Below are 23,911 nucleotides of genomic sequence, written 5' to 3' on the forward strand. Positions count from 1 at the left end.
ACAGCTTCACTGTCAAATTGCTCAAGCCGATGCTGTGTCCCCAGGAGGGGCCATTTGCTGCTGCTGGGCTCCCCAAAATCAGCAGGAATCATCAGGGGGGTCAAAGTGGGCTGTAGGGGAGGAGGGTGAAACAGTGGAGAGCAGAGTGAGGGCAGGAGAAGGCTCCAAGTCACATCTCCTCTCTAACTCAGAATATTGATCTGAGCACAAGAAAGAAGAGCTGCCTGGAGTATTCACACTCCATTTACTCCTAACTACCAGACTAGCTCTCCATGGATATTGGCTTCCAAGTGTAAGTACAGCAACCTTCAAGAATGGACAATTAAACTCCAGGAAATTTCTTACACGTTGTGCAAATGGAGAAAAGCTCCCCTTCGAGCACCACTTCCCTGCTAAAAGAAACACCACCAGTGGAATCTTCCCAGCAAGGCCTGGGGGATCCCTGTGAGGATGTGGATTAGGGGAAAAGGAAAATAAATTAATGAACAAAACTATTTTTTTTGTTTGAGGCCTAAAATTAGAAAAAGGGGATGGGTGCTTGTTAACATTTTATGATAAAAGGTTGCCTTGAGAAAGAATTTGAAAATCCCCACGATTCCTGATGAAACTCAAGAATAAAAGCAACACGTCCTTCCTGCATGAAAAATGTCTTTGTGGATCTGGTTCTAATATTCTAACTAAATCTTAATCCTTATTAGATTCACAGTATGGTGGGGTTTGTTTTTTTGGGTTTTTTTTGTGGTAGTTAATTAAGGCAATAAAAGAGGTGTGTCTTTTTCTTGTCTAACACCGAAAGCAATCAGAATAAGAACAGAGTCAATTTGCTAAAGTCTTTCTTCCAGCTCCCTCTTGAATTAACCTTTCCCTTTCAAAGGTGCACCCAGGTGCAGCCAGTCCTCGGGAAAACAGAGCAAAGCAAACCAGACAGGGGCTCCAAAAATCAGCTCCCTCCTCCTCAAAGCAGCTCTCAGTTACTTTAACAAACGCAGATGCAAATGATATTTAGGAATAATAAAAAAAAAGAGAACAAGGCAAAGGTACTTAAAGGTAAGATCACAGCATTTCACTCTGTACACCCTGGACCAGTTTTTAATATTCTGTGTGGGGAATTAGGACTGTTACTCTCATTAAGACTATCTGGAATTGTATATCTAAATCCCCACCAACCCAACTTGAAATATATATGCCCCACTGAGAATAGCCAGAATTGCAACTGGATGACCAGAAATAGGTGTTTTTTCTATTATCCCAGCTGAGGAAAAGCTTTAAAACTAATGAACAAAGACATGCAAGTGTAATGCTTTGGGAGATATGGGAGAGCAAAACTCAAAGAAACAGCAAGCAGAATGGCTCCATTAAAAATTCAGCCAGTAGAGATTGTAGTTGTAAAAGTTCAGCTGCTCATAGAAGCAAATTTAAGGAACAAAGTCATAATTACATCTGGAGAAGAGTCATTTTTGCCCAGTGCAAGAAAGATGACAACAGCTCCATTTTTAAATTATGACTTAGTGAAAACCATACAATATTGGAGGAGTTAAAAATATTCTGTAAAACCAAGGGTAGGTTTTCAAAAGGTCCTTTAAAAAAAAAAAAAAAAGAAAAGAATCCTTGATCTTGGAGTAAAATAAGTATATTGTTTTACTGTAAAGTATCTTTTTACATTTCCCCCTCTCTCCCTTCAGGGGGTTTTGCTAACGGGAAGTGACCCTGCATTACAGCAGTTAAACAGCAAGGTTAAACTTGCCTTTCCTTGAGACACACACAATCCAGGCAAACATCCCCTCTTCCATTGTTACTGCTTTTTTGTCCCCCATTTCACTTTACAGCAGGATAATTCAGCTTTTCATCCTTGCATATAACACTCTCCCCAGTGTTCCAGTGTGGATTTCTGATGATTTGTCACAAAGTGCTTCTTTGAAACTGGCCAAAGTTCATTTTAGCAGAGGCAGGGCTGCAAATCCTCCCCGGCCACCAGGTCAGCCCGAGAGGTGGCTGGGGAGGGGACACTCAGAGTGGATTCCCTGGGTGTCCCTAATGAGATCAGCCACCAGCACTGGAGGCAGCTTTACATTACAGACCATCTGCTGGGGGCTTTGTTTTAATTTAATAAAAGCACCACATCCTGAGCTGCTGAGCTCTCCTGGACCTCCGTGCTGGGAGCTGATGCTGCCAGTACCCCAAGCAGAGAGGAGCAGGAATTAACATTCCTTAAATGTAAGAAACTTCTGCCTCCTTCAAGATTTAGGCCCAGTTGTAAAGACTCACACGTGCCTCAAGCAGCCATCCATAATCCCAAGCAAGACTCCAGCCTCTGACAAAGACTGATGGCTCATCCCTTATCATGAATCAAGGGTTGGCACAGCTGAGCCATGCAATCTTAGATGTGAGCAAACAGAGCACATCATCTCAACAGCCTGCTAACCCAGAGAAATGGAAACATTGAGAGCCATGACAGCGTTATTAGTTATGCCAGGGTTTGTCAAGGGATGCAAGATAGGACAGAGGATTTATTTTTCAGATCGCTGCCGAGGAAAAGGCATCACTTGTAATCGGTCAACGAGCTGCAGTCCACCAGGGGTGCCACGAAATTCACGTTTTGACTGAAATTCCTGCTGACCAGCAATGAGACTTTTGTCCCAAACTGCCTCCTGATGCTTCTCAAATGATTCATTTGCAAGAGGCAGCATCAGCTGCTGCTCAACATTAACATCCATGGAAACTACCTGAGCTCCTGGTAATGTAGCCCTGCCCACGCTCCCTGTTCAAAATGAGATGTTTAATGAGGTCTCGATTCAACTCTCAATGAAAACCTGGGAATGGATCCTGAGAAAAAGGGCTGGGCCCTCTCCTCAGCTCCATTCTCAGAGCTGTCAAGATCCAAAGTCAAGGTAACTTTGCTGGCTTGAAGAGAGAGGCTCAGCCAGCCCATTCCTCCCAATGAATGTGCCATTGCACCTGTATTAATGCTTCTTCAAACAGCCCTGCCTGGCAGGGATAAAGCTTAATTATCTCAGCTGTATCAATAACACCCCAAGTTAACAGTCTAGATTAAAAAATTATCTCTAACAAAAACCTTCTCTTTTTCCTAGCTACCTCTTTTGGGTTGTTGGTTTTTTTTTTTTAACCACATTGACAGCTGTGGCCACATTTCTCAGAAAGAAGAGGCTTTCTTTTGGCAAAAGCTAATATTTGACTGTAGAAAGTTGTAATCATTTAAAACAGAAAGTGTACCTAAGAGCTGTTAGGCTTCAAACCTATAATCAGTCCTAAGTAGGAAAAGCTTCTAAATGTCAAGAAACAGCTTGTTTACAGAAGGCTTTGAGCAAAATTAGTGTAGTGGCTTCAGAGCAAACAATCCCAAACCCAGCTAATCACCAGCCCCTAACAATCAGCCTCTACGTGCTGAAGGCCAACTTATTTTCTCAAAGCACTTTGCAAATAGTTAATTGACCTTCTCCCTTGGTGTTAAACAAGGGAACACCAATTATTCCGGGAATGGAATGGGGACCAAGGTGCTGCACCCAGTCTGGCTGCCACAGAGAGCTTTGGTGGAAGAAGGGTTAGCAGTGGCTGCACCAGCAAAACCCTGCAATGGAGCAGCCTCCAATTGCACCAGGGCAGGTTGGGGATGGGCAGCAGGAAAATTGTGTTTGCTGACAGTGGTTAATCCCAGAAATAGGTGGAGTCAGCATCCCTGGAAACGTTCCAAAGCGTAGGAGATGTGGCACTTGGTGATATGGTTTAGCTGACATGGTGGTGCTGGACTTGGTGATCTTGGAGAGCTTTTTCCAACCTTAATGATCCTGTGATTCTGCGAGAAGGAAACATTCCTGCCTGGCACCTGCAGGACATCACCTTGCACTCGGAATCATGAGAGGGTATAATTGCAGCAGAATATTTTAGTGGGCATCTAATAACCAACCCACCCACACGATTTGAGGTGACTGCTCGCACCAGTGAGCTCCCAATATCCAGCTGCTCGACTACAGTGTTTGTATATTTTACTAACATTTTTTCCTTTTCCCTCCTATGAGCTGGGAGAGGATGAAAGGAAAGAATATTTACTGTTGTACTTTTGAGATATTCCCTGTAACAGCCACAAACCCAAAACCTCCGAGTTAGAAATCCATGTTTGCATTTCCAGGATGTCATGCTAGAAGCTATCAGACGCTATTGTAGTGACTCAAGGAGTAATCTGATGCAGTGTGACTTGAAAAAAAAAAAAAAAAAGTTCAGGATGATTCAGAACACTTAAATGGTGATTTGCAGGGTAAAAAAGGCATGGACCACTTGGAATTCTCATCATGTCCAAGGCACCTAGTTCAGCGCTTTCTGATAATTTACCGCAGCCAGGCTGAGCCAAGTGTTCATTTCACAGACTGTACAAGAGTCGTTCCTAGTTTAAACCAAGTGTGAATTAGGGGAAAATGAGGCTCTTTACTCCAGTGGCATAATGCAGTCACTGAATCCACAGAGCCCATCTCTTTTAATCATTATTTTAATGATTCTGGTATTGCCACCTCTGCTTGCCCGGAGTGCTAACGAGTGACTTGTGCCCTCCAGTATTTCACTTCAAATTGTCTCACATTCCTACCAACTGTGACAGCTCAAGATAGAAATGTCACCGAATCACAGAATCATAGAATGGTGTAGGCTGGAAAAGACCTTTAGATCATGGAATCCAAAATGGAAAAGAGTGGAAGAATCAAACTCCCAGTTTTCATATGCTGAACTTTAACTTGGATCTTCAGACAACATGAATACCTTTGGGAAAGTCTAATTTGTAAGTTTCACTCATGAAAATGTGTTCTGTATCATCAGGAACAGGGCAGACATCCTTCTGTCTTCTAGAGAAACCATGGCCTTTCTACCCACAGCTTCATTGCTGTTCTGTCCCATAACAGAAAGTTGAGCCTTTAATCCTCAAAAGGCATTTCCTGAAGGAAACTTCAACTCCAGGCAAATTATTTTATGATCATGCCCTTAAATACACAAAATCAAACAAAAACATCCACAAGAAAACTCCAAAGAAATGAGCAAACCCCAAGAAAATCCAACCATGCCTGTCTGCTCGTTGCCTTAAACCACAGAGAAATTGATAAAGAAAGACTGGTTCTAGATCAGGATCAGGAATCAGATCAGGAAAATGATCTCAGCCAGGGCCACAGTGACATCACAGCGCTGTCACTGAAATCCAGCTTTGGCTCACACAGCCCTGAGCATCGCCCTTTTCCCTTGCTGACAGCATTGCCCACAGTGTCCATGGGTAGCCTTGCCTCCATATGGTGGGACAGAAGGTCACCACATCTGCCTTCTGATTTCATAAATAAATAGTTTAAAGGAGTGGAATATCAAAGAATACCCCTCCTGCTGATCCCTTCCTTCTCCTACACCCTTTGTCCCACCAGATGATGGCGAAGGCAGCAGAGACAGAGAGCAAAGCTGAAGAGCTGGTACCCCAAAAATGCAACAGGACCCTCCAGGAATGAACAGGCGTCCCCTTCCTTCTACAGAGGAATTAAAAAGCTCCAAGATAAAGAGAGGCAACTGCTCTGGCCCATCACACAGGGTGGGGTCTGTCTCAAAGGCTGGCAGCATCTTCCAGAGTCACCTGTAACAGGATTGCCAGCTCCTCACTTGAGTTTTCAACACCTGAAATGATTGAATCCTCATTTTCTGGGGATGCAGCACATGAAGGTCACACATCAGAGTAACCCGGACCCAATGACACAGAATGTCTAGACTAAGGAAAATTGACAGCCTCCTCCATTTTAAATTTATCCCAGATGAAGTGAGACATCAAAGGAGCTCTTTTTAATGGGCTTTTTGGCATGTGGTCCTTTGTTCTTAACAAGTCAGCACCAGCTGCTGTGTCCATAATGCCAAGTCAGATTCCTGGCTGGTGTAAATCAGTGTCACTCCTCTGCAGGCAGAGATTTCAGTTGGTTGACATCAGCTGAAGATTTGGCTCCTTGTGCTTAGCAGGTGCAAGCTAAAGTAAAATCTCCTGTGCCATATTTCATATTCCTCCTGTCTTCACCATCAATTCTGCTGCACACATTTGCAGGGTGGAGAGTTAATTAGCATCAGCTGGAGCTGCTCAAGTTTCTATACAATAAATTCCATATTGTCAGGAACTGCTTTCCTCTAATTATATCTTGTTCATGTATATATGTGTGTATATATATTTACACACATAAAAATCTTGTACTCTGGCTTTGCATGGTCACTTTCCCATAAACAGAAGATGAGGTGAGAACACCAGATGGGCCACATTCCTTCATCATAGCATTTCAAATACTACTTAATTAATGAAAGTAAATATTACTTATAGCCTTCAGATTTCCTGGTTAGCCCATTCTGATTACCAGGCTGATATATTAGTTTAAGGGTGACCCACAATGTTTTCTTGATACATAAATGTCTCAAATATCTGGAGCACTTCAGTGTGTATATAAAACAAAAATATATTTTTGCTTTGCAGGTAGCATCTTATCAAAGTACCACAGCACCAGCTGTTCTGATTTTACTCCAGTATGGGTAGGAATATACATACATGCATAAAAAAATTAAAATAAATGTTCAAACAAATTGAAGTCTAGTTATTTACAGATTAAGAACGTGCTGCTGACTCCAGCACATGTTAATAAATATGTTCAAGAAGGAAAAATAGGTCTGTAATCATCTGGGGCCATTCAACACACCCAAAGCCCAGATCCCATCTCAGTTTCCTCCACTTGCTGCTTTCGGTTGTTTTAATTAAGCAAATTACGCTTTCAAATCACCTGCCACGCTCTTTGGGAAAAGGTACAAGCAGCTACATTACTGAGTCTCTGATGTGTCCTGTTCACTGCTGTCCTTCCTCTCCCAAGCTTTTCATCTGTGAACTCTGAGAAAGGAATGTTGGGAGTGCTTCCCTGGACACCCCAGGACATCTCCCAGGGGCTGTGCTGAGCACGTTCATCACAGCCACGCCATTGTGCGTCATCACCTCCCGCTGCTGACTCCAGCACGGAACCGTGGAATCCGTCAGGCTGGAAAAGACCTTTGCATTTCTTGGGCCCAACAATTCTTCCAGCACTGCCAAGGCCACCACTGACCCATGTCCCCAAGTGCCACATGCACATGGCTTTTGAAAACCTCTAAGGATTGGGGACTCTACCGCTGCCCTGGGCAGCTGTGCCAGGGCTGGACAAACTTTCCATGAAGGAATTTTCCCCAGTATCCAAAGTACATCACCCCTGGCCCAGCCTGAGGCCGTTCCCTCTCCTCCTGTCCCTGTTCCCTGCGAGAAGATCCCAAATCCCCCCGGCTGTCCCCTCCTGCCAGGGACTTGTGCAGAGCCAGAAATTCCCCCTGAGCCTCCTTTGCTCCAGCCTGAGCCCCTTCCCAGCTCCGTTCCCTTCCCTGGACACACTCCAGCCCCTCAATGTCTCTCTTGTCCAAGATTGACCCCAGGATGAAGGGATTATCACTGCCCTGCTCTTATGGCCACACTATGGCTGATGATTATCCTCTAACCCTGATGTCTCTAATTTTGGGTGGCTTTCATTCACAATTTCCCACAATTGGGTGGGATTCACAATTTCCCCTTTTGTCATCTCCTCCTACCCTCCTTGCACATCTGCCCCTCATCTCAGGGCAGTGGAATCCAGCACCCACCATCCAGACTGGATTCACTCTCCACCTCAGCTGTTATTCCTTAATATCTCTCCACATCAGTTTTGGGTATGACAACAAAACATGAATAAAAGTGTAGAGGTGAGCAGGAAATATTTTGGTTTAGAAAACAGCTGAGATGTGTGAAGGCGCTCAGGCATGATGAAGTTTACTATTATCTAAGCTCAAATGGATAAGTTTAAATGTTGGCATTTATAACCTTCCCTAGAAAAGTGATGATATTGTTTAATCAAGAGGTCAAAAATAATTTAAAATTGTCCCATTTTCTTCTTTTTCTCCTTTTTAATGATTCAGCCTAGAGCCCAGTAGGTAATAGATAGTGAAAGATGGATGGAGAACTAGATATTCGTGGGGAATATATTCTTCATGAAAGGTAGGTGAGAAATTAAGATTAAAAATGTTCCTGTCTTCAGCAGAAACAAGACTAATCTTTTCATTTCTAACTTACCTTGTATTTATGAGACATCAGCTGCAGACAGGAAAGGAAATTGCAGCATTGCCTGAAAAGCAGCGTTAGCAAGTTCTGACAGCTTGTTAAAAGCCGTGACCAAAGGCAGGGTGATGCACATCGATCACCCGTGACAGGGACCTCGTGGAGCTTGGCCTGGGCTGGCCCTTGGCCATATCTCTGAGGTGGGTGCCTCATGGGGCCCCCAGTGGGACCCTTCACACGTTCCTGCAGCTGCCCAAGGGATGGAAATGTTGGCCACTCACTAAAAATAAACACAGCTCTGTCCCACATCTCGGTCCTCCCACGGTTCAAGTCTGACTTCATGTATAACATGGATTTTCCAGCACTTACAATCCAATTTCTTGCCAGATAATGGAAGTAAAGACCCAAAGCACTGGAGCCAATAGAAGATACAGTCCACAGTGGGGAAATATCATATTCCATCCTTGGGATGCTCTAGCATGAACCATGGCTTTGAACTCTGAGTCCCAGAGATTTGGATTTCCAAGTGTAATTCCCATCCACGAGCAGAGCCCAAGATTTACATTTCATTAATAATCCCAAAGCATCCTTTTCATATGTGGCACATGGTGGAAATATATAACTCTGGAAATTACCTGGCCCAGCCTCTTGCTGAAAGAAGGGCCTTAGATTAAATTATCCAGGTCCATGTAAAGCCAACTCTTGAACAGTTGGATTTGGATGTGAAATAATATGAGTAATACAGTAAGTAAGAGTCATCATGGCTGCAGTGAAGTCACACAAAAGATTAGGAAAAAGACACTCCAAAGAGGCCATGACTCAACTGGGCCTATAGGAAACAGCAAACCCAGCACCTGTAAAGCAGAGAAGTATTTGGGTGTTCATTCCAACTCAGATCCTAATAAAGCAACCTATACATCCTGGAAAAGGCATTTACAGATTCCATACAGAGAAGTGTAGCCTTGAAAGTAATTTTTCTTTTTTTCTGTTTTTTTTTTTTTTCAGCATAGTGATGTTATTACCACTTGTATTTCTGCTGGCAGGAAGCTCTTGCCTACAGCTGCAAACCAATATAAACTCCAACTTTCTGGGTCATCAGAAATGTAATGGACAAAGTGCTCTCCGCAGTTACCTCATCCATAAGATAACTGTTAAAACATGAACACTGTGGCAAAACTTGTTCCCTGTCCCTTCTTTGCTGCTTCTCCCTTCTTTTTAAACACTTCATTTCACAAACATTTCATTGCATAAACATGGAGCAGAGCAAAGCTTAACGGGAACGGGTTTGAATTAGTAAACAGCAGAGGAGAAAATATCCAAAAGAACTGGGAATCTAGAATGGGATAAAAGTTCTTCTCCAAAAGGGTTGTCCAGTCCTAGAGGGATTTAAAGGCCCTTTGGATGTGGCACTTGGGGACATGGGTCACTGCTGGCCTTGGCAGTGCTGGGGACTGGTTTGACTGGATGATCTTAAAGATCTTTTCAAACTTCAATGATTTTGTGATTGATAATCTCATACCAATACTTCTCCTCACTTCACCCATTCCAGAAGTAAAAAGGACTCAGTTTTTTCATTTCTCCCAGGTTAAAATCACACAATTCCCTCTCATTTTAAGGACCAGTGTGGATGTCCCATGCATTTTACCAGGTTTCTGCGATTTGTCCCATTTAATGGCTCATTACTTGGATGATCCTGCTGAGAAAGGCTGTGGCTTTGGAGCATTATTCTGGTTGTTTATACAAATTTCACACAGGAAAGTTGTAGTAAGCTGATAAACATCTCCTTACACATTACAAAGGGTCTCAGCAAGAGAAATGTGTATCTTTACCTTCTACATTATGGCCCACACAAAAGGTGGAAGCAGTTAAAAAGGTAACACTTCCCATGTTTATTTACACCTATAGTCTTGTGTACACAAATGGTGGAAGTCCTTTATCACAAACCAGTACTTCTCAGCTCCTTACTTCACTGATTTCCTCCTTCCAATGGAATTATGGAACCAAGAGCAGCCTCACAATTCACTTTCTAATTATTTCTAGTAAAAGTGGTTCTTCCATGCCACCATGGCATCACTAAGCCCAGGGAAAGCTCAGTTTTAAATCTGGTTTATCACAGAGAAACCTCAGATGGTGTTGAACAAAGCCTGCAATAATAATGCTCCCCATGAAGTGATGTTCCCTGATATTTAAAATCAGGATATATGCAATGAAATGTTTCATTTTTTGGTGCCATCCCTTTATAATTCTATCCCAAACCCCTTAGCACTGGTTGGCATCTTCCCTCTCCTGCTCCCCACTGTGCCTTCTCCCCTCCAACACCACACAGCCTGGATTATGCTTAGGAAAACAGAGGAATATTTTATCTCAGGCTCTGCCCCTGCAGGAACAATTCCATTGATTTCAGGCATGGGAAAGGGAGAGCAGCAGAGACTGCAAGGAGTTTGCACCTTGCCCAGCCCTGGAGGCAGCGTGAGGCTTCTCATCTTTCTGTTTCCTTCCACTCGCACACTGCGGGGATGGAGGTACAAAGGAACCTTAGGAAGTGGCTCATGTTCATGCACTGACCCTTACATCAAAAGGGCCATATAAGAACAGGATAATTGCAATTAAATGTAGCCCAAGGCTGCAGGATATAGAGGGGGTAAGTTTAATCTTTGTGCTTTTGGTAAAAGACAGACTCCACTCATCGACAATCTTCGCATCCACCTTGGATGGAAAGGCAATAAACTCAGCTGTGGTTATCCAAGTGTGCTGGAAAATCCCAGTGCAGCAGGAGCTGCACCACTCTGGCAGGAGGCAATCCCCAGGGCTCCCTCTCCCTCCCCCAGGAGCAACGCTGCAAAGAACATTTTATGTCTGTAAAATGATTGGAAAGGTTGGAAACAAATGTGTTCAAGATTTGCAAACCTTTTACCTGGTTCCATTAGGTATAAAAGCCTGGGCTTATTACTGTAGCCTTCTAAATAAAAGCTGAAAACAAGATCATTTTTAATTGCAAGGAGCACAAAACCAAGCTCAGCGCAGTCATCTCCTTCTTAATTTCACACCTTGAAATTCAGTCCTTATTCAAAGATAAACCTAATTATTTTCAGGGGATAAGCACTTGCAGGTTGCTGGGAGAATAATAAAAAAATACTGTTATGAACGGTTAAAAAAAGAGGTTTAATGCAGAAAACACAGGGGGATTTTTCTCTCCCAGCTGATGAGCAGCACGCATCACTAGCATGGCAAATATTCATGGCAGTGCTAGAGCTGGAAACCTCTGGGTTGTGCTCTAACTCCCTGAGCCTCTGCAGAAGCAAGGATTGCTGTTATCTGCTCTCACAGAACCACTGTGGTGGGGCTGCTCCAGCCTGAACCTCTGCTCCACCAGCCTGAGGTTTATGGAAATGACTTACCTGCCTCATTGCTCGATCTGGGGATTTGGAGGGAAAACACACTGTGGTGGCTGCCAGGCTGCTCATCCTCCTCCTTTGTGGCTGCTGCCTTGTGAGGTCCTCTGGGAATCTCCACAAATGCTGGAAGTCCTGAGGCAAAGACACTTTGCAAAGGGTATTTACTGCCCAAATGTTCTTCCTTTGTTTTCTCCTCCCTAATGACATTATTTCCCGTGAAGTCTGTGCTCAGGTGTGATCTGAGCGAAGCCCGGTTTGCTCCAGGGAGCTTCCTTGGAGCTCTCTCCTCCATGGGCTCTCCATTAGCTATGCCATCTACTCCATCTGCTGTTAATCCGGACAAACTGCACTTCAGGCTCAAGGACAACGTGGATCTATAAATTTTTTGGCATTTAACTCGAGGTTGGTCAATGCACACATTGAGTGACTTGTCTAAATAATAGATGGTGTTTGGACACGGCTGAGACACCTGGAGCTGGACACGGGAGGTGAATGAAGGTGACATTTTCTCCTTCCCATCACTGCTTTGAAGACCCACACCATCCTCCTTGATTCCAGGGTCAAAAAGCTGCTTTTGGGGTTCTTCAGCTAATGAAGGAGGTTGGTTTGCGTTGGCTGGGGGAGGCCAGCGCTCAAGGACAGCAGGGACTTTGCTGGACGTGGGGGACACGGCGTTGGGCTCTTGGCCAGCCCCAGCGCCATGTGCCAGGTCCCCAGAACCCACAGGGACACGCCTGGCTGTGACAGTGATGGAGGCAAAGCCTTTCTGCTGCCTTGGACACTGCCTTGGACTGGGAGAGTCCGTTGGTGACATGGTGTCTTCTGAGGATGCCTGAATCTCTAATCGGCTGGGAAGCACCAAAAATGTTCTGCTAACGACGGCTGAGCCGTGGTTAGGCAATGATGGCTTTGTGAGACACGCTCTGGGCTGGGGGATCAGGACCTGCATAGGCAGAGAGGGATGGTTTCCTCTGGATTTATCCTCATCAATCACTGCAATGATTACTGGTGAAATCAATGCTGTGTTTTGGGAAGGCAGAGATTCCTGCAGATGAAAAGAATCCCGGTTATCACCACACTCCATCATCCTGTGTGCAACTGTTTCTCATCCACCATCTATCAAAGCAGACAGTTTTGTTCAAGATCTCTTGTTAACTTTCTATTCATAATAACTTTTTTGTCATTTAAAAATGCACACTCTTGAAATCAGCTCTGAATTGTCTGGGAGGCTTCAATGAAAACTTTATCACTCTAGTAAAGGAAAAAATATTAAAATTTAAAACTTTTATTCCATAATATTATTTTGAGTATTCAACTCATCCCCACGGATGGGATCGGTGGGTGTTTAAAAGTGGACATGGCAAAGACAGTTGCCATTTTCAGACTATAAACTCCTCTTTCATGATGACCTGCTGGACTTTAAAATGCATTTAAGTATATTATGGATCACTGGCCTGTGACATCACATGCTGCAAAGGACATGTGTGCACCAGGGACATGACAGCTTTACAACCTCACTGGTTGTAGGCATGAAGAACTCCCCCAAAAAATGATGCAGTTACTCACAAAGGCTTCAGGTATTATTTTAATGAATTATTCCCTCTTTGTTATGATTCCTTGGTGACACCTGTCAGTGATGTTTAAACACATATGTACAAGATTGATTGACAGTGGCCAGAGACTGACAGTGGCCCAGATTAATTTTTCCATCCATGACAGGAAACATTCATCTTGACAGACCACACCTTACCTCCCTTGAGGTGACAAAGGAGGTGCTTTTATGTTCCAGCTCTCTGACAAAGAGTAGACCTGAGTTTAAAGGCTCCTGCTATTATTATCTACCCTGCTGGGCCCATAAGTCCTGTGCAATAAAAGCATCTGGCCCAATCTCATTGCTGCTGTAAATTGACTGATTAGATTGCTCCTGCCCTGTGTTCTCTTGATCCTCATAGAGAAAAACCAAAACAAGCACAACACTGAACTGGCATGCAGAATCTGAGGATTAGCCCATTCTGTGTTTAGGTGCCACCGACTCCTGCTTGTTGGGAATTCACCCCAGTCCTAGCTGAGTGTCTCTATCAATGGATATTCAACTCCAGGACTCAACAAGGGCTTCAAAAAACACGATATTGTCCTTCCTCCAGGAGGACTGTGAGGGTGACAGCGCTACAACCTCCCTGTCACCCTTCCCAGGGCAGGGGTGACACCACACCAAAGCCCATGGGGATCTTTAAGGACCCATCCAACTCAAACCACTCCGTGATTCTGAGCTCCTATGAAACCATCCCTGTGTTCCTCCTCTGTGCAGGAAAACATCACCAGAAACAGTTCCTTTCTATCACTTGGGAAGGAGCCTCTTGGGAACCCAAATGGGCAGAGGTAGATCAAGAGTTTATTAACGAGGTGAAATGCCAGATAAATTTTATCAACTCTTTAAACCAGCTGCCTGTGGTTTGGACAATTCAATAATTTCACAGCCTCAGGGAAAGCATTTTCTTCCTCCTCTGTTTCTTTCATGGTTTGTAACAACATTTGCCTCATATTTTCTTCACTTCATTTACTTCTACCTCCAGGTTTAAGACCTTTGCATGCCTTCCAAAACTCTCAACTTCCCCCAGATTTCTACAGGGCACCAAAGAAGAATGTTCCTTGAGAGACTTTATTTTGGATACATCTCTCATGCTCCAGTAGTTAATTTGACATTTATTTCTTCTGTTGAGGGCTGCACAGATGGAGACATCCTGCATGAGTCCAAAGGCATGTCAGAAACACTCCTGATTAGCTACAAACTCATGCACCAATATTTTAAATTATTTACTTTTCCCTTTTTCTGTTGAAAATATGTATTATTTCCTCCTCCCAATCTTTAGAAAAGAAATAGATCTTTCAGGTTTGCCCAGCTGATCCTGTGCTTGTTTGGAGCTTTCAAGCGTCGCTGCATCTTGTGAAAAAAATACACACACACACACACACACACACACATATCCAAAGTAATTGTGTTGAGCTGAAAACCTCAGGCTTTATCCTGAGGACATATCAGGCAGAGTGTACTGATATTTGGGATATTTCTTGATTTAGTCTCATGAGGGTTTCTTACAACTTCTTTTCCCCAGCAATGCAATTTTTTTTCCCCTCACCAACACTTAACCATCATTTTATTTGGCTTTTCTGCTGCCTAAGCTAAGCTTAGCTAAACAAAACCAAGTCCAAACATACTGCTCAGCAATCTGTGATTGTTTTTTAAACCCTCCTGCATTCTGCTGACTGCTCCCCAAACACAATTTATTTATTTTACCTTGGTAAGGCTCGATTTTCCCTGCACACCACTCTCCCGCTGAAGGCCCATGCATGTCCTCTGACCATCAGGGCCCCAGCGCTTTTGTGTCACCCCTGGGGAAAAACACAGAGAAAGGAATGTTATTGTCAGTGTTCTGGAGGAGATGAGTTAGAAAATGTGCTTTTAAATGGAGTGCAGCAGGAGGGAAAGAGTCCTGGCAACGATCTGATTGCCCTGGGATCTGTTTCTCCTCCTCCACAGAGGAGGCTCTCAGAACACCCCTGGGATCCTGCTGCCAGGATTTGGGCAGTCCCACACTGTGTCCAGGGCCCATCCAAAGCTTCACTGGCTCTGCTTTTGATTTCCATGGCTTCAGGCACGACTGTGGAGGGACTGGGGAAGCTGGGAAATGTGGATTTCAACAAATCCCCCCTTTTGTGCTCTCTGCAGAACGGGGAGCACAGACAGCCCACTGCCACTGAGTCACCTTCACAGTTAAAGAACTGCAGTGATTCCAAATCACATCCACAAATTCTGTTCCATCACAACATTCCCAGTTCAGTGAGAACTGTTCCACCAGCACCTCAACCTCAGCTTTTGTCACGGGTTGTTTTGTGTGAGCACTGTTCTGTCCCTGCAGCTTTTTACATGGAGCTAATTTCCATTTAACACAGTCTGGGCTATTGCACTGATGCATTACGTCTGCTGTCAGCTGCTTTGCCAGAAATTACGTTACTTTCTAGTTTGTATTAAGCATCCAAAATTAATTTTCAGAAATTCTCCACTTGGACTGAAATCTCTTGATGTTCCTGGCTGTTGTTTTACAGCAACATGTCACATCACTGGTAAGACCTTTTGTATTATTTTTCTTCCACCCAGGCAGGCTGCCACAGGAGAAAATTTTTTGCTAAGCAGAATTTCAGTTTATGTGTTACATTATATTAACAAAGGAATATAAATCAGCTCTACTTGAGGAATTTATTAAACCATGCCCACCACAACAGAATTCATCTCCTTGGGTGAAGGAGAAGAGGAGGAAATATCAGATATATCAGATTTATCAATCAAGAAATCTATAGTCCCATCACGGCATTTAGAGGGTGTTTGATGAGCTTTTTGTTTTAATAAGGTACACTAAACTATACTTTATACTTCCCTAGCATAACTCCAAGGTGTCAGTGCCACCATGTACATCCCTGGCAGGCATGAAGGAAGAGGTTTGTTTTTGTCATTGAGCAACAGAGAGTCCAGAGCCACGGAGCAAACAGCTGGACTCCTTAGCCACAGAGTGGGGAAAACCAGAATCCAGAAAACAGCCAGAGCAGAGGGCTCACTCCGTGGTTCTTGGCAAAGGAATAATGCTGGGCTGCAGTCAGTGCAAGGCAGGGAACCTGGTGTAGCACTGGAAACTGCTGGCACCAAACACGGGTGAGACGCCCTTGGAGGCAGCTCCTCACCCTGTCGTGGTGCTGTGAGGAGCATCAAGGGACAGAATCCTCCTCTGCTGCTGGGGAAGCCTCATGGAAAGGTTATTTTCAGTGTATCAGTGATGTGGTGAATTACACGTGGGCACCTTCATGGTGAAGAGCAGCCACCTGTGCTCTTATTTATTTTTTAAAATTACTAAATAGGGAATAACCTGCAGAGAGGGGTAAAGAAGAAATTCTTGGATTAAGATATTAATAGAAATTTGATAAAAAACCCCTATGTAATTAAAGCGACAACTTCCACTAAGTTATCAATATTTTTCTGAAATGCTTTGCAGTAAGAACCCCACAGTTAGATAAAGGAGGAAACTACAACAGGAGATCATCAACTTCTGAATGTCAACTGGTGCACAAGGAAATCCAGAGACAGGCCAGGGATAAATCAGATCCAACAGGTTCATTCCTCCATGAATTTCATTCAAATGCATTTCCAGCACCAGAGGAAAACTGCGGAATACAGGGTCAAAGAAGAACAAGTTGTGAAAGTCCACACTGCGGATTGCACATAATAAGTAAATAATTTTTATCCAAGGAACCTCACGAGATTAGCAATAATCTGTAGGTGGAACCTTCCAATATCCCACAGATCCCTTGGAATAGATTGGTAAATTCTTGCCTATCTAACCTTAAAAAGTAGCTGTTTATGGAGCAGGAGAGGCAGGAAGAATCAAGGGAAGAAGAAGAAGATGTATTTCTTTTCTTTGCTCCATCATCCACAGTGGAGTTTTGCATTGCTGTTTGTACCCTATCTCATGCAAGGACATTCTCATATTGCTATAGGAATCCTACAGCTGGAAAACACTCAAACTTTTGGCAATGTATTTGCTGAGACAGATTAAATGGCATTGGTGGCAAAAGCACTGGCATTTATCATGGTATTATTAAATCTGTCATTGGAAGCTTCACATTTGTTAATTCATGTTAAGAGAACAAGCAAAAAAAACAACCAGCAAACCTTTAAAAAGAGCTTGAATCTGTGTTTGCAATGAAGGCACTACAGGGAGCACAAGGCTTTAGCTGAGATGTGTCACACGCCGAGCATTCAAATTCTCACTGCTGACAAAACACATCGCCCTGGAACCCTTGCTGCACAACAAAATGCAAAGTTCACTTTTTCCCTGGTGCGAAAGCATGAAAGAAATGGCATTTCAAGTACTTTCCATCTCTGTGGGGAAAAGGAGAAACTTATCTCTCTTCCAGCTGAAATCCCGAGGGTCGGTTTAACCTCTCCAGATCTTCCCTTCCCACCACTCCGGCTTAAAAATGGGAGATGCTATGAGGAGCAGAGGAGCAACTGCTGGCCCATGACCTCTGTCCTATGACATCTTCACTCTTTTTCATTTTCTCCCCTCACAAATCCTGTTTGTTGAAGCAAATGCTGCACTCCTTGGCAAGGCATCTGGACATCCGGCTGCAGCCCAGGGTTTTCCTAATTACGGAGTGCAGCTGGAACCGATTCCCCCAGTCTCGAGTGCCTGGATCCTGCCTCGGGCCAACTGGCAGCTGCCTCAGATAATGGTTCAGAGAAGATGTACTTGTAAATCAGCTGCTGAAGCCCAGATCGATGGCAAAGATGAGGGTGCTGCTGAGGAACCACGGCCCGGGAATGTTTGGCAGGCCCAGGACAGCCCCACACGGAGCCAGCTCAGGTTTTGTGCAGAACTTGGGACTCACGTGAAAACCGTGGAAAATGCTGGTTTCAGGTCTTTGCCAGGCTGGGGGACACTGATGACAAACCAGATGTGACAAGGACATAGAGGGGCTGGAGCGTGGCCAGGGAAGGGAACAGAGCTGGGAAAGGGCTGGAGAATTCCTGAGGGAGCTGGGAAGGGGCTGGAGAATTCCTGAGGGAGATGGGAAGGGGCTGGAGAATTCCTGAGGGAGCTGGGAAAGGGCTGGAGAATTCCTGAGGGAGCTGGGAAGGGGCTGGAGAACTCCTGAGGAGCTGGGAAGGGGCTCAGGCTGGAGCAAAGGAGGCTCAGGGGGAATTTCTGGCTCTGCACAAGTCCCTGGCAGGAGGGGACAGCCGGGGGGATTTGGGATCTGCTCCCAGGGAACAGGGACAGGAGGAGAGGGAATGGCCTCAGGCTGGGCCAGGGCAGGCTCGGGGGGATATTGGGAAAAATCCTTCACCAAAAGAGTTTTCAAGAATTGGAACAGGCTGCCTGGGAAAGTAGCACTATCCCCACCCCTGGAAGTGTTCAGAAATCTTGTGGATGTGGTACTTGGGGACGTGGGTTAGGGGTGACCTTGGAAGTGCAGAGGGAATGGTTGGACTCGATCTTAGAGAGCTTTTCCCACTTCAGACATTCTATGATTGACACCCAGAGTGACACCAGGCAGAGCTGGAATGACTTTAGACCACTGGCCCTGGCCTCATCCCCGGCTTTTGTCAGGAAAGTTGCATATTTTAGTCACTGTTCACATGCTGACAAATCTCAAATGTGTGTCAGCACTTCTGGCCTCCCTTGTTCTGCTCCAAGTCCTGCTTGCTCTGCACTGACCACATCCCCTGTCCCCTCTGAGCCACCGGCATCACCTCACAGTGAACTCCTGGAGCCTGCAGGAAGCTCCAGTGCTTCCCTGAAAACACCAACAAACAGCACTGCAGAACACACACACTGCTTGGAAAAAAAGAAAACTTCTCCACTTTACAAAAAATTTACCTTATTTGTTGATCTTAGCTCAACATCCATGAGTCTGGTGTGGGGAGTTGGGCTCCCACCCATGTCCATGGCAGCAGGATCCCTACAGCACTCAAAAATTCCCCAAAATTCCCCAAATTCCCCACTTAGCACCTGGGAGCTAAAGGACAGAGGTGGCTTAGCTGCAGGGTCAGCTACCAGAGCAATCACTCTGCTAACACAGTGTCTCACTTAAAACATTTTTTTTAAGGCTTTTTCTTCCTTCTGCATCTTATTCTTACTGGAGGAAGTAATTTATACTTGACTCTGTTTAAACCTTAAAACTGTTTAAATTTCCTTGTGGCTTTTTCTAATTCAAATACCTGCGGAAGCCTCGAGGAAAAAGAAGTGTCATCATTAAAGATTCCTGCTCAGTAAGGGCTGGGAGAGATCATCATTTGCTTCTTCAGATCCAAGGTGAGTCATCCAAAAAAAATCCATCCGGACTTAACGGATACATCGGAGATGAAAGCCAAGCTGGAACGAACACCGGAACCAAACCCATGTCTTCTGGTCTTCTTCATGTGTCATAAAGAAAGGATATCATAAAACTGCACAGCCTGGTGTCATCTAAAATAAAACTGAGCAGCCAAGCTAAAGTTCACATTCCTGGTGTGAAAAGTAGAGACGTGAATGCTGAAAATTCCACCTTTTATCAGAGTCCTTGCTGATGTCAAATTGATTTATAGGGAATTTAATAGCATAAATTAATAGCAAAAAATGCTCTGTTTAGTTGCAAGTGGAGAGTGCTGCATCTCCAGAAATCCTTGGCACAGGCACATGGAATGGTTTGGGTTGGAAGGGACCTGAAGATCATGGGCAGGGGCACCTTCCACTATCCCAGGATGCTCCAAGAGCTGTCCAACCTGGATCCAGGGATCCAGGGGCAGCCACAACTTCTCTTGTCCTTCACAAACATTCTCCTGAGCCTCCAGAAGTGATGCTAAATTCAAGGAAGAGGGGAGGGGTTACACTGATAATCCCTGCAGGATTTGACATTTAGCAGCCTTGGTGTAAGGCCGGTCAGGAATTTTTACCAGGATGCTTACATTTTTTACAATTGCTTACAATTTTTATGATTTTCAACAGGATGCCATCCTGAGAGCTCAAACACACCTAAAAACCACATGGGATGTGCTCATCGAGAGAGGATGACAGAGGGACGGTCCCTCAGGCCTCTTGAAACATCTTTGCTGAACTTATAAAAGTCACCTGCACATCCTGACAACAGGGGTCAGACAGCAATGTGGGCACAAAGCAGGGGAAAGAAGCTCCAGCTCTTTCCTTGAAACCTTTCTTGTCATGAAAAAAGCCAAGCCAACACAAACAAGCACTCTGCCACAAAAGAATGCACTTGAACACAGTGGCACAAAATGATGGTGTTTTAAGGTAGCTTGGTGGGGAAGGCTTTCAAATCAGAGCGAGCCTAACAGCCTGAAATCATTTCAGCCTGAACAGGATTCATTGTGTAAACAAAATAGAAAAGACTTTGGTTGTTTTTTGTTGTTTTTTTTTTAAGATGTCAGGACGGATTTTCTTCTGTTACAAGTGAGATTTGATAAGTGAATTATCTCTCCCTGCTTGCACTCCTTGGAGCTGTGCTGGCTGCCTGCAGAGATGATTACAGGATCCACCATGGAAGGGACAAATGAGTTCTGGTCTGTTATCAAAAAGCCACAAGTCATAAATGTCTCATTATCCGTGCCATTAGAAGCAAGGTGCTCATCAGGGTGCTAGAAAGAGCATAGGAATTAGAGCTTCAAACCCATGCATAAGTGAAAAAAAAAATGGTGTTTTCATTACACATTGCTGTTATTCTTTATCTCCAATTAATAATATAAAGACAGGGATTACCTTCAGCACATCCATCATACAGACAAAATTAAGAAAATTCTTCACTTTCCCCCTTTTCCTTTTCTCCTCCAAGTCTTCTTTCTTTTTTCCCTTTTATTTTTTTTTAACTTTCAGTGATGTGCTGTTGGGCAATCCAATATTATCTATACATCTCACCATGATTCCAAGACATAGATACAATTCTATAATTTGGACACATTTTTCTAAGAGGATTTGGCAAAGCAGTGAGAGATTGTGTATGAACAACCAAAAAAAGCCCAAATTCTCCTCTGAGAAAAGGAACCCTCTTTAGGAAATCCTGGGAAGTTTTTATCCCTGTATGAGGTGCCTGCTGCTCACACCAAGGGAGGTGACACCTTGGGTTTCTTGCCAAAGTTCCTGTTTGGTGACCATTTTATTCTTTTGGGAAAGTGCAGATATTTCTTTAACCAAACCCTTCAGTGGGGTCAGGGATCCCAGGGAGGGGTTTTGCCCTGGAGGTGAGGTTTGGGACCATGTGGGAACAGGAAGATCAGTGGGAATCGCTGGAGAGGAGAGGCTGAGAGGCTCTGGAAGTGTCACTGGCCTGGCATGGGAAGCAAGAGAAGGGAAAAACCAAAAGCAAGGCACTCATTGGAGGCTGTTCTATGTAAGAAATTTGTAGCACTGACTTTTGGGTTAGACCAATGTAAACAAATATATTCAATATTTCAATATGAAGATTGGATGTGCCAGAAGTTTTTACAGAAAATAAAATAACCAGGAGACAGAGACAAAGAGAGGAGGTAAGTCCAGGCAACATCAGCACCTAAGTTTTTCTAATTTTAGGGAATTCTGAAGACAATTCCTGGTTCAGAGACTTGCACTGAGATTCATTAGTACTTACTGTCACATTATTTGGTTTATTGGCTGCTAAGAACCCAATACTCTCTCAAAATAAAAGTGCAATTAACAGAAACATTCTATAAAGAGCTGATGGAAGGTTTCCTTCACCCCTTTCAGAATCCCCTGCCCAAACTGGCATTAAAACAACCCCATTTTAGAGACCACATCCGTTTCTGGAAGTCCAGGAATGCCTGAGACAGCCAGAAAATTCTTAAGTGACTGTAAACATGACAAATACAACGCATAAGCAAACAAAGGCAAAGCAGTTCTGCAGCCAAAAAATTCTATTTATGAAGAGTGATTTTAGTGTTATTATGAGTATTTATGTAAAGGTCATAACATGCATAGAATTTGATGGCCCAAATGGATTTTGTAAATAAAAATTCCGCCCGTGTTGCTCAGAACTGGTAGCAATTACAAAATGTACACATTTGCCCAGAGCTGCTCGTGCATAATAAGAGCTCAAGGTTTTTGTGTGGCATCCCAATTCAATATTTCTTATATTTACCTGCTTTTGAAAGAGAAGAAACTCAGAGAGGACAAGTGCATTGCCTGTTATGCATTTCATGACTCAATACATGTTGTGCTGCAGGGATTTTTTTGGGATGCTTTGGCTCAACAATGGTATTTATTGATTTTCTTTTTCCTTTTGATACTCTTAATACAGCGGTGACTCCAGAAAATGATGTGTGCCGTGGGTACAGATGTTTTTGTGGAGGTATCAAAGGAGTGATTCCAGCTCACATCTTTATCACTCCTATTTTGTTTCCAAAACAAAGAAATGGGATATTCAGGAGCCAAATTTGACACTGAACGATTTGTACAACAAAATGAAACTTGCTGGAGCTCCAGCCATGCCAGATTGAATACAGACTTTTCATGTTACTTTTGTACAATAGAAGCATTCATTTTTTGTGTAATGCTTAGGATTATTCTTTCTTTCTGGGAAGTCTTTCGCATTAACTGCTGTGATTACAGCCATCACAAACTGCTTGATAATAGGGGATGCAGGAGGCTAAAGCCAAGATTAGAAAAAAAAATCATCTTTCACAGGATAAAAACACAATAGCCAAGATTTAAATAACTATGAGGCCTCAAAAGTTCAGTTCCTAAGTCATTGATGTGATCACAAATAGTTTTGTTTTGCATAATTTAAGAATATTTTGCAGCTCTCTCTAATTTATTTCAGTTGCCATGGACTTGCCCCTATTCTAAATTTAATAGCTGAACTTTGCAGTTAATCCACCATATAAAACTTCTCAGTTGGTGAATTATTACCTGAATTTGCCTTTGGAAGGGAAAGCAGAAAACCAAATCTCTATTCATAACGTGCTTTTACTATGCACCCGTGTTTGTTTAATCTTGAAATTGCCCTTTTTGGATTCCATTGCAACAGGTGGAGAGACACAGACAGAGATTAAATAATAGAGATTAAAACAAAGTGTTGTCATATGACCATAAAACTGGGCATGGGGGCTGTTGGTTTTATCACCAGATTCAGCAGAAGACAATTGGCCATTGCCTTTTTTCCTTTCTTTTTTAATGACTCAGGCTCTCAGCCCCGAAATGGTACAGAAAAGTCTGAAATCGATGATTAAATGTTAAAGTCCTCAAACCTGTAACTCCTGGCAGCTTTTTGGGATGAAATGTGGAGTTCCCTCCAGCTTTCTTTTGGCTGTGGATGTCACCTGGATGGGAAGGAGCAGGGCTGGGGCTGTCAGCACCCAGCCCAAGCAGCTCTGGCTGCTTTTCCAAGAAGGAATCAGCTGCTGCCTAGCAACCACCCAAACCTGGTGGCTGTTTGTGTATTCCAGTTCTTCTGCAAAACTAAGCTCAGATCCCAAATTATTGCATTCAACAATAATTGCATTCAACGTCAGAGCTGCAAGAGATGGATAAGAAAGCGCATTTTCCTTTAATTCCTCGTTCTCCAAGGTTGTAAAATACACTCACACCCCCCAACAAATTCAATGCCAGGCTAATCAGAAAAATATTTCAATATGTGAATAGTTATTTTTCATAATGGTTGTCCTTTAAAAGCTACTCCCATGAACAAAGTCATTCATATACATTTACATTTTAATGATGATGATGTCACTAAGAGCAATATCGGAACAAACTTAAAGGGTGGCACTCTCTTGGGCACGACACAAATTTCCCTGCAAAAAAGTTTTCCCTGTGGTTTAGAAGTCCTGACTTTTTTCCTAATTATTACTTACTGCATGTGAAACAAGGAA

The 23,911-nt window shown here is 43.6% G+C and overlaps 1 protein-coding gene across 2 annotated transcripts in view; it reads right to left on the minus strand.

Annotated features, from left to right (window-relative positions):
* The window catches only part of C6H10orf90 (chromosome 6 C10orf90 homolog), a 95,066-nt gene that overhangs the window by 15,429 nt on the left and 55,726 nt on the right, over positions 1 to 23,911 (minus strand). For both annotated transcript variants that reach the window (XM_058841874.1, XM_058841873.1), the window contains exons 2-3: positions 14,804 to 14,898; positions 11,512 to 12,553 (exon numbers count right to left, since the gene is read on the minus strand). In XM_058841874.1, coding sequence (XP_058697857.1) covers positions 11,512 to 12,553; positions 14,804 to 14,854 — 1,093 coding nt within the window. In that variant the 5' untranslated portion in view covers positions 14,855 to 14,898. The remainder of the gene's footprint in view (positions 1 to 11,511; positions 12,554 to 14,803; positions 14,899 to 23,911) is intronic.

This window comes from Poecile atricapillus, chromosome 6 (genome assembly GCF_030490865.1).
Source record: "Poecile atricapillus isolate bPoeAtr1 chromosome 6, bPoeAtr1.hap1, whole genome shotgun sequence".
NCBI lineage: Eukaryota > Metazoa > Chordata > Aves > Passeriformes > Paridae > Poecile > Poecile atricapillus.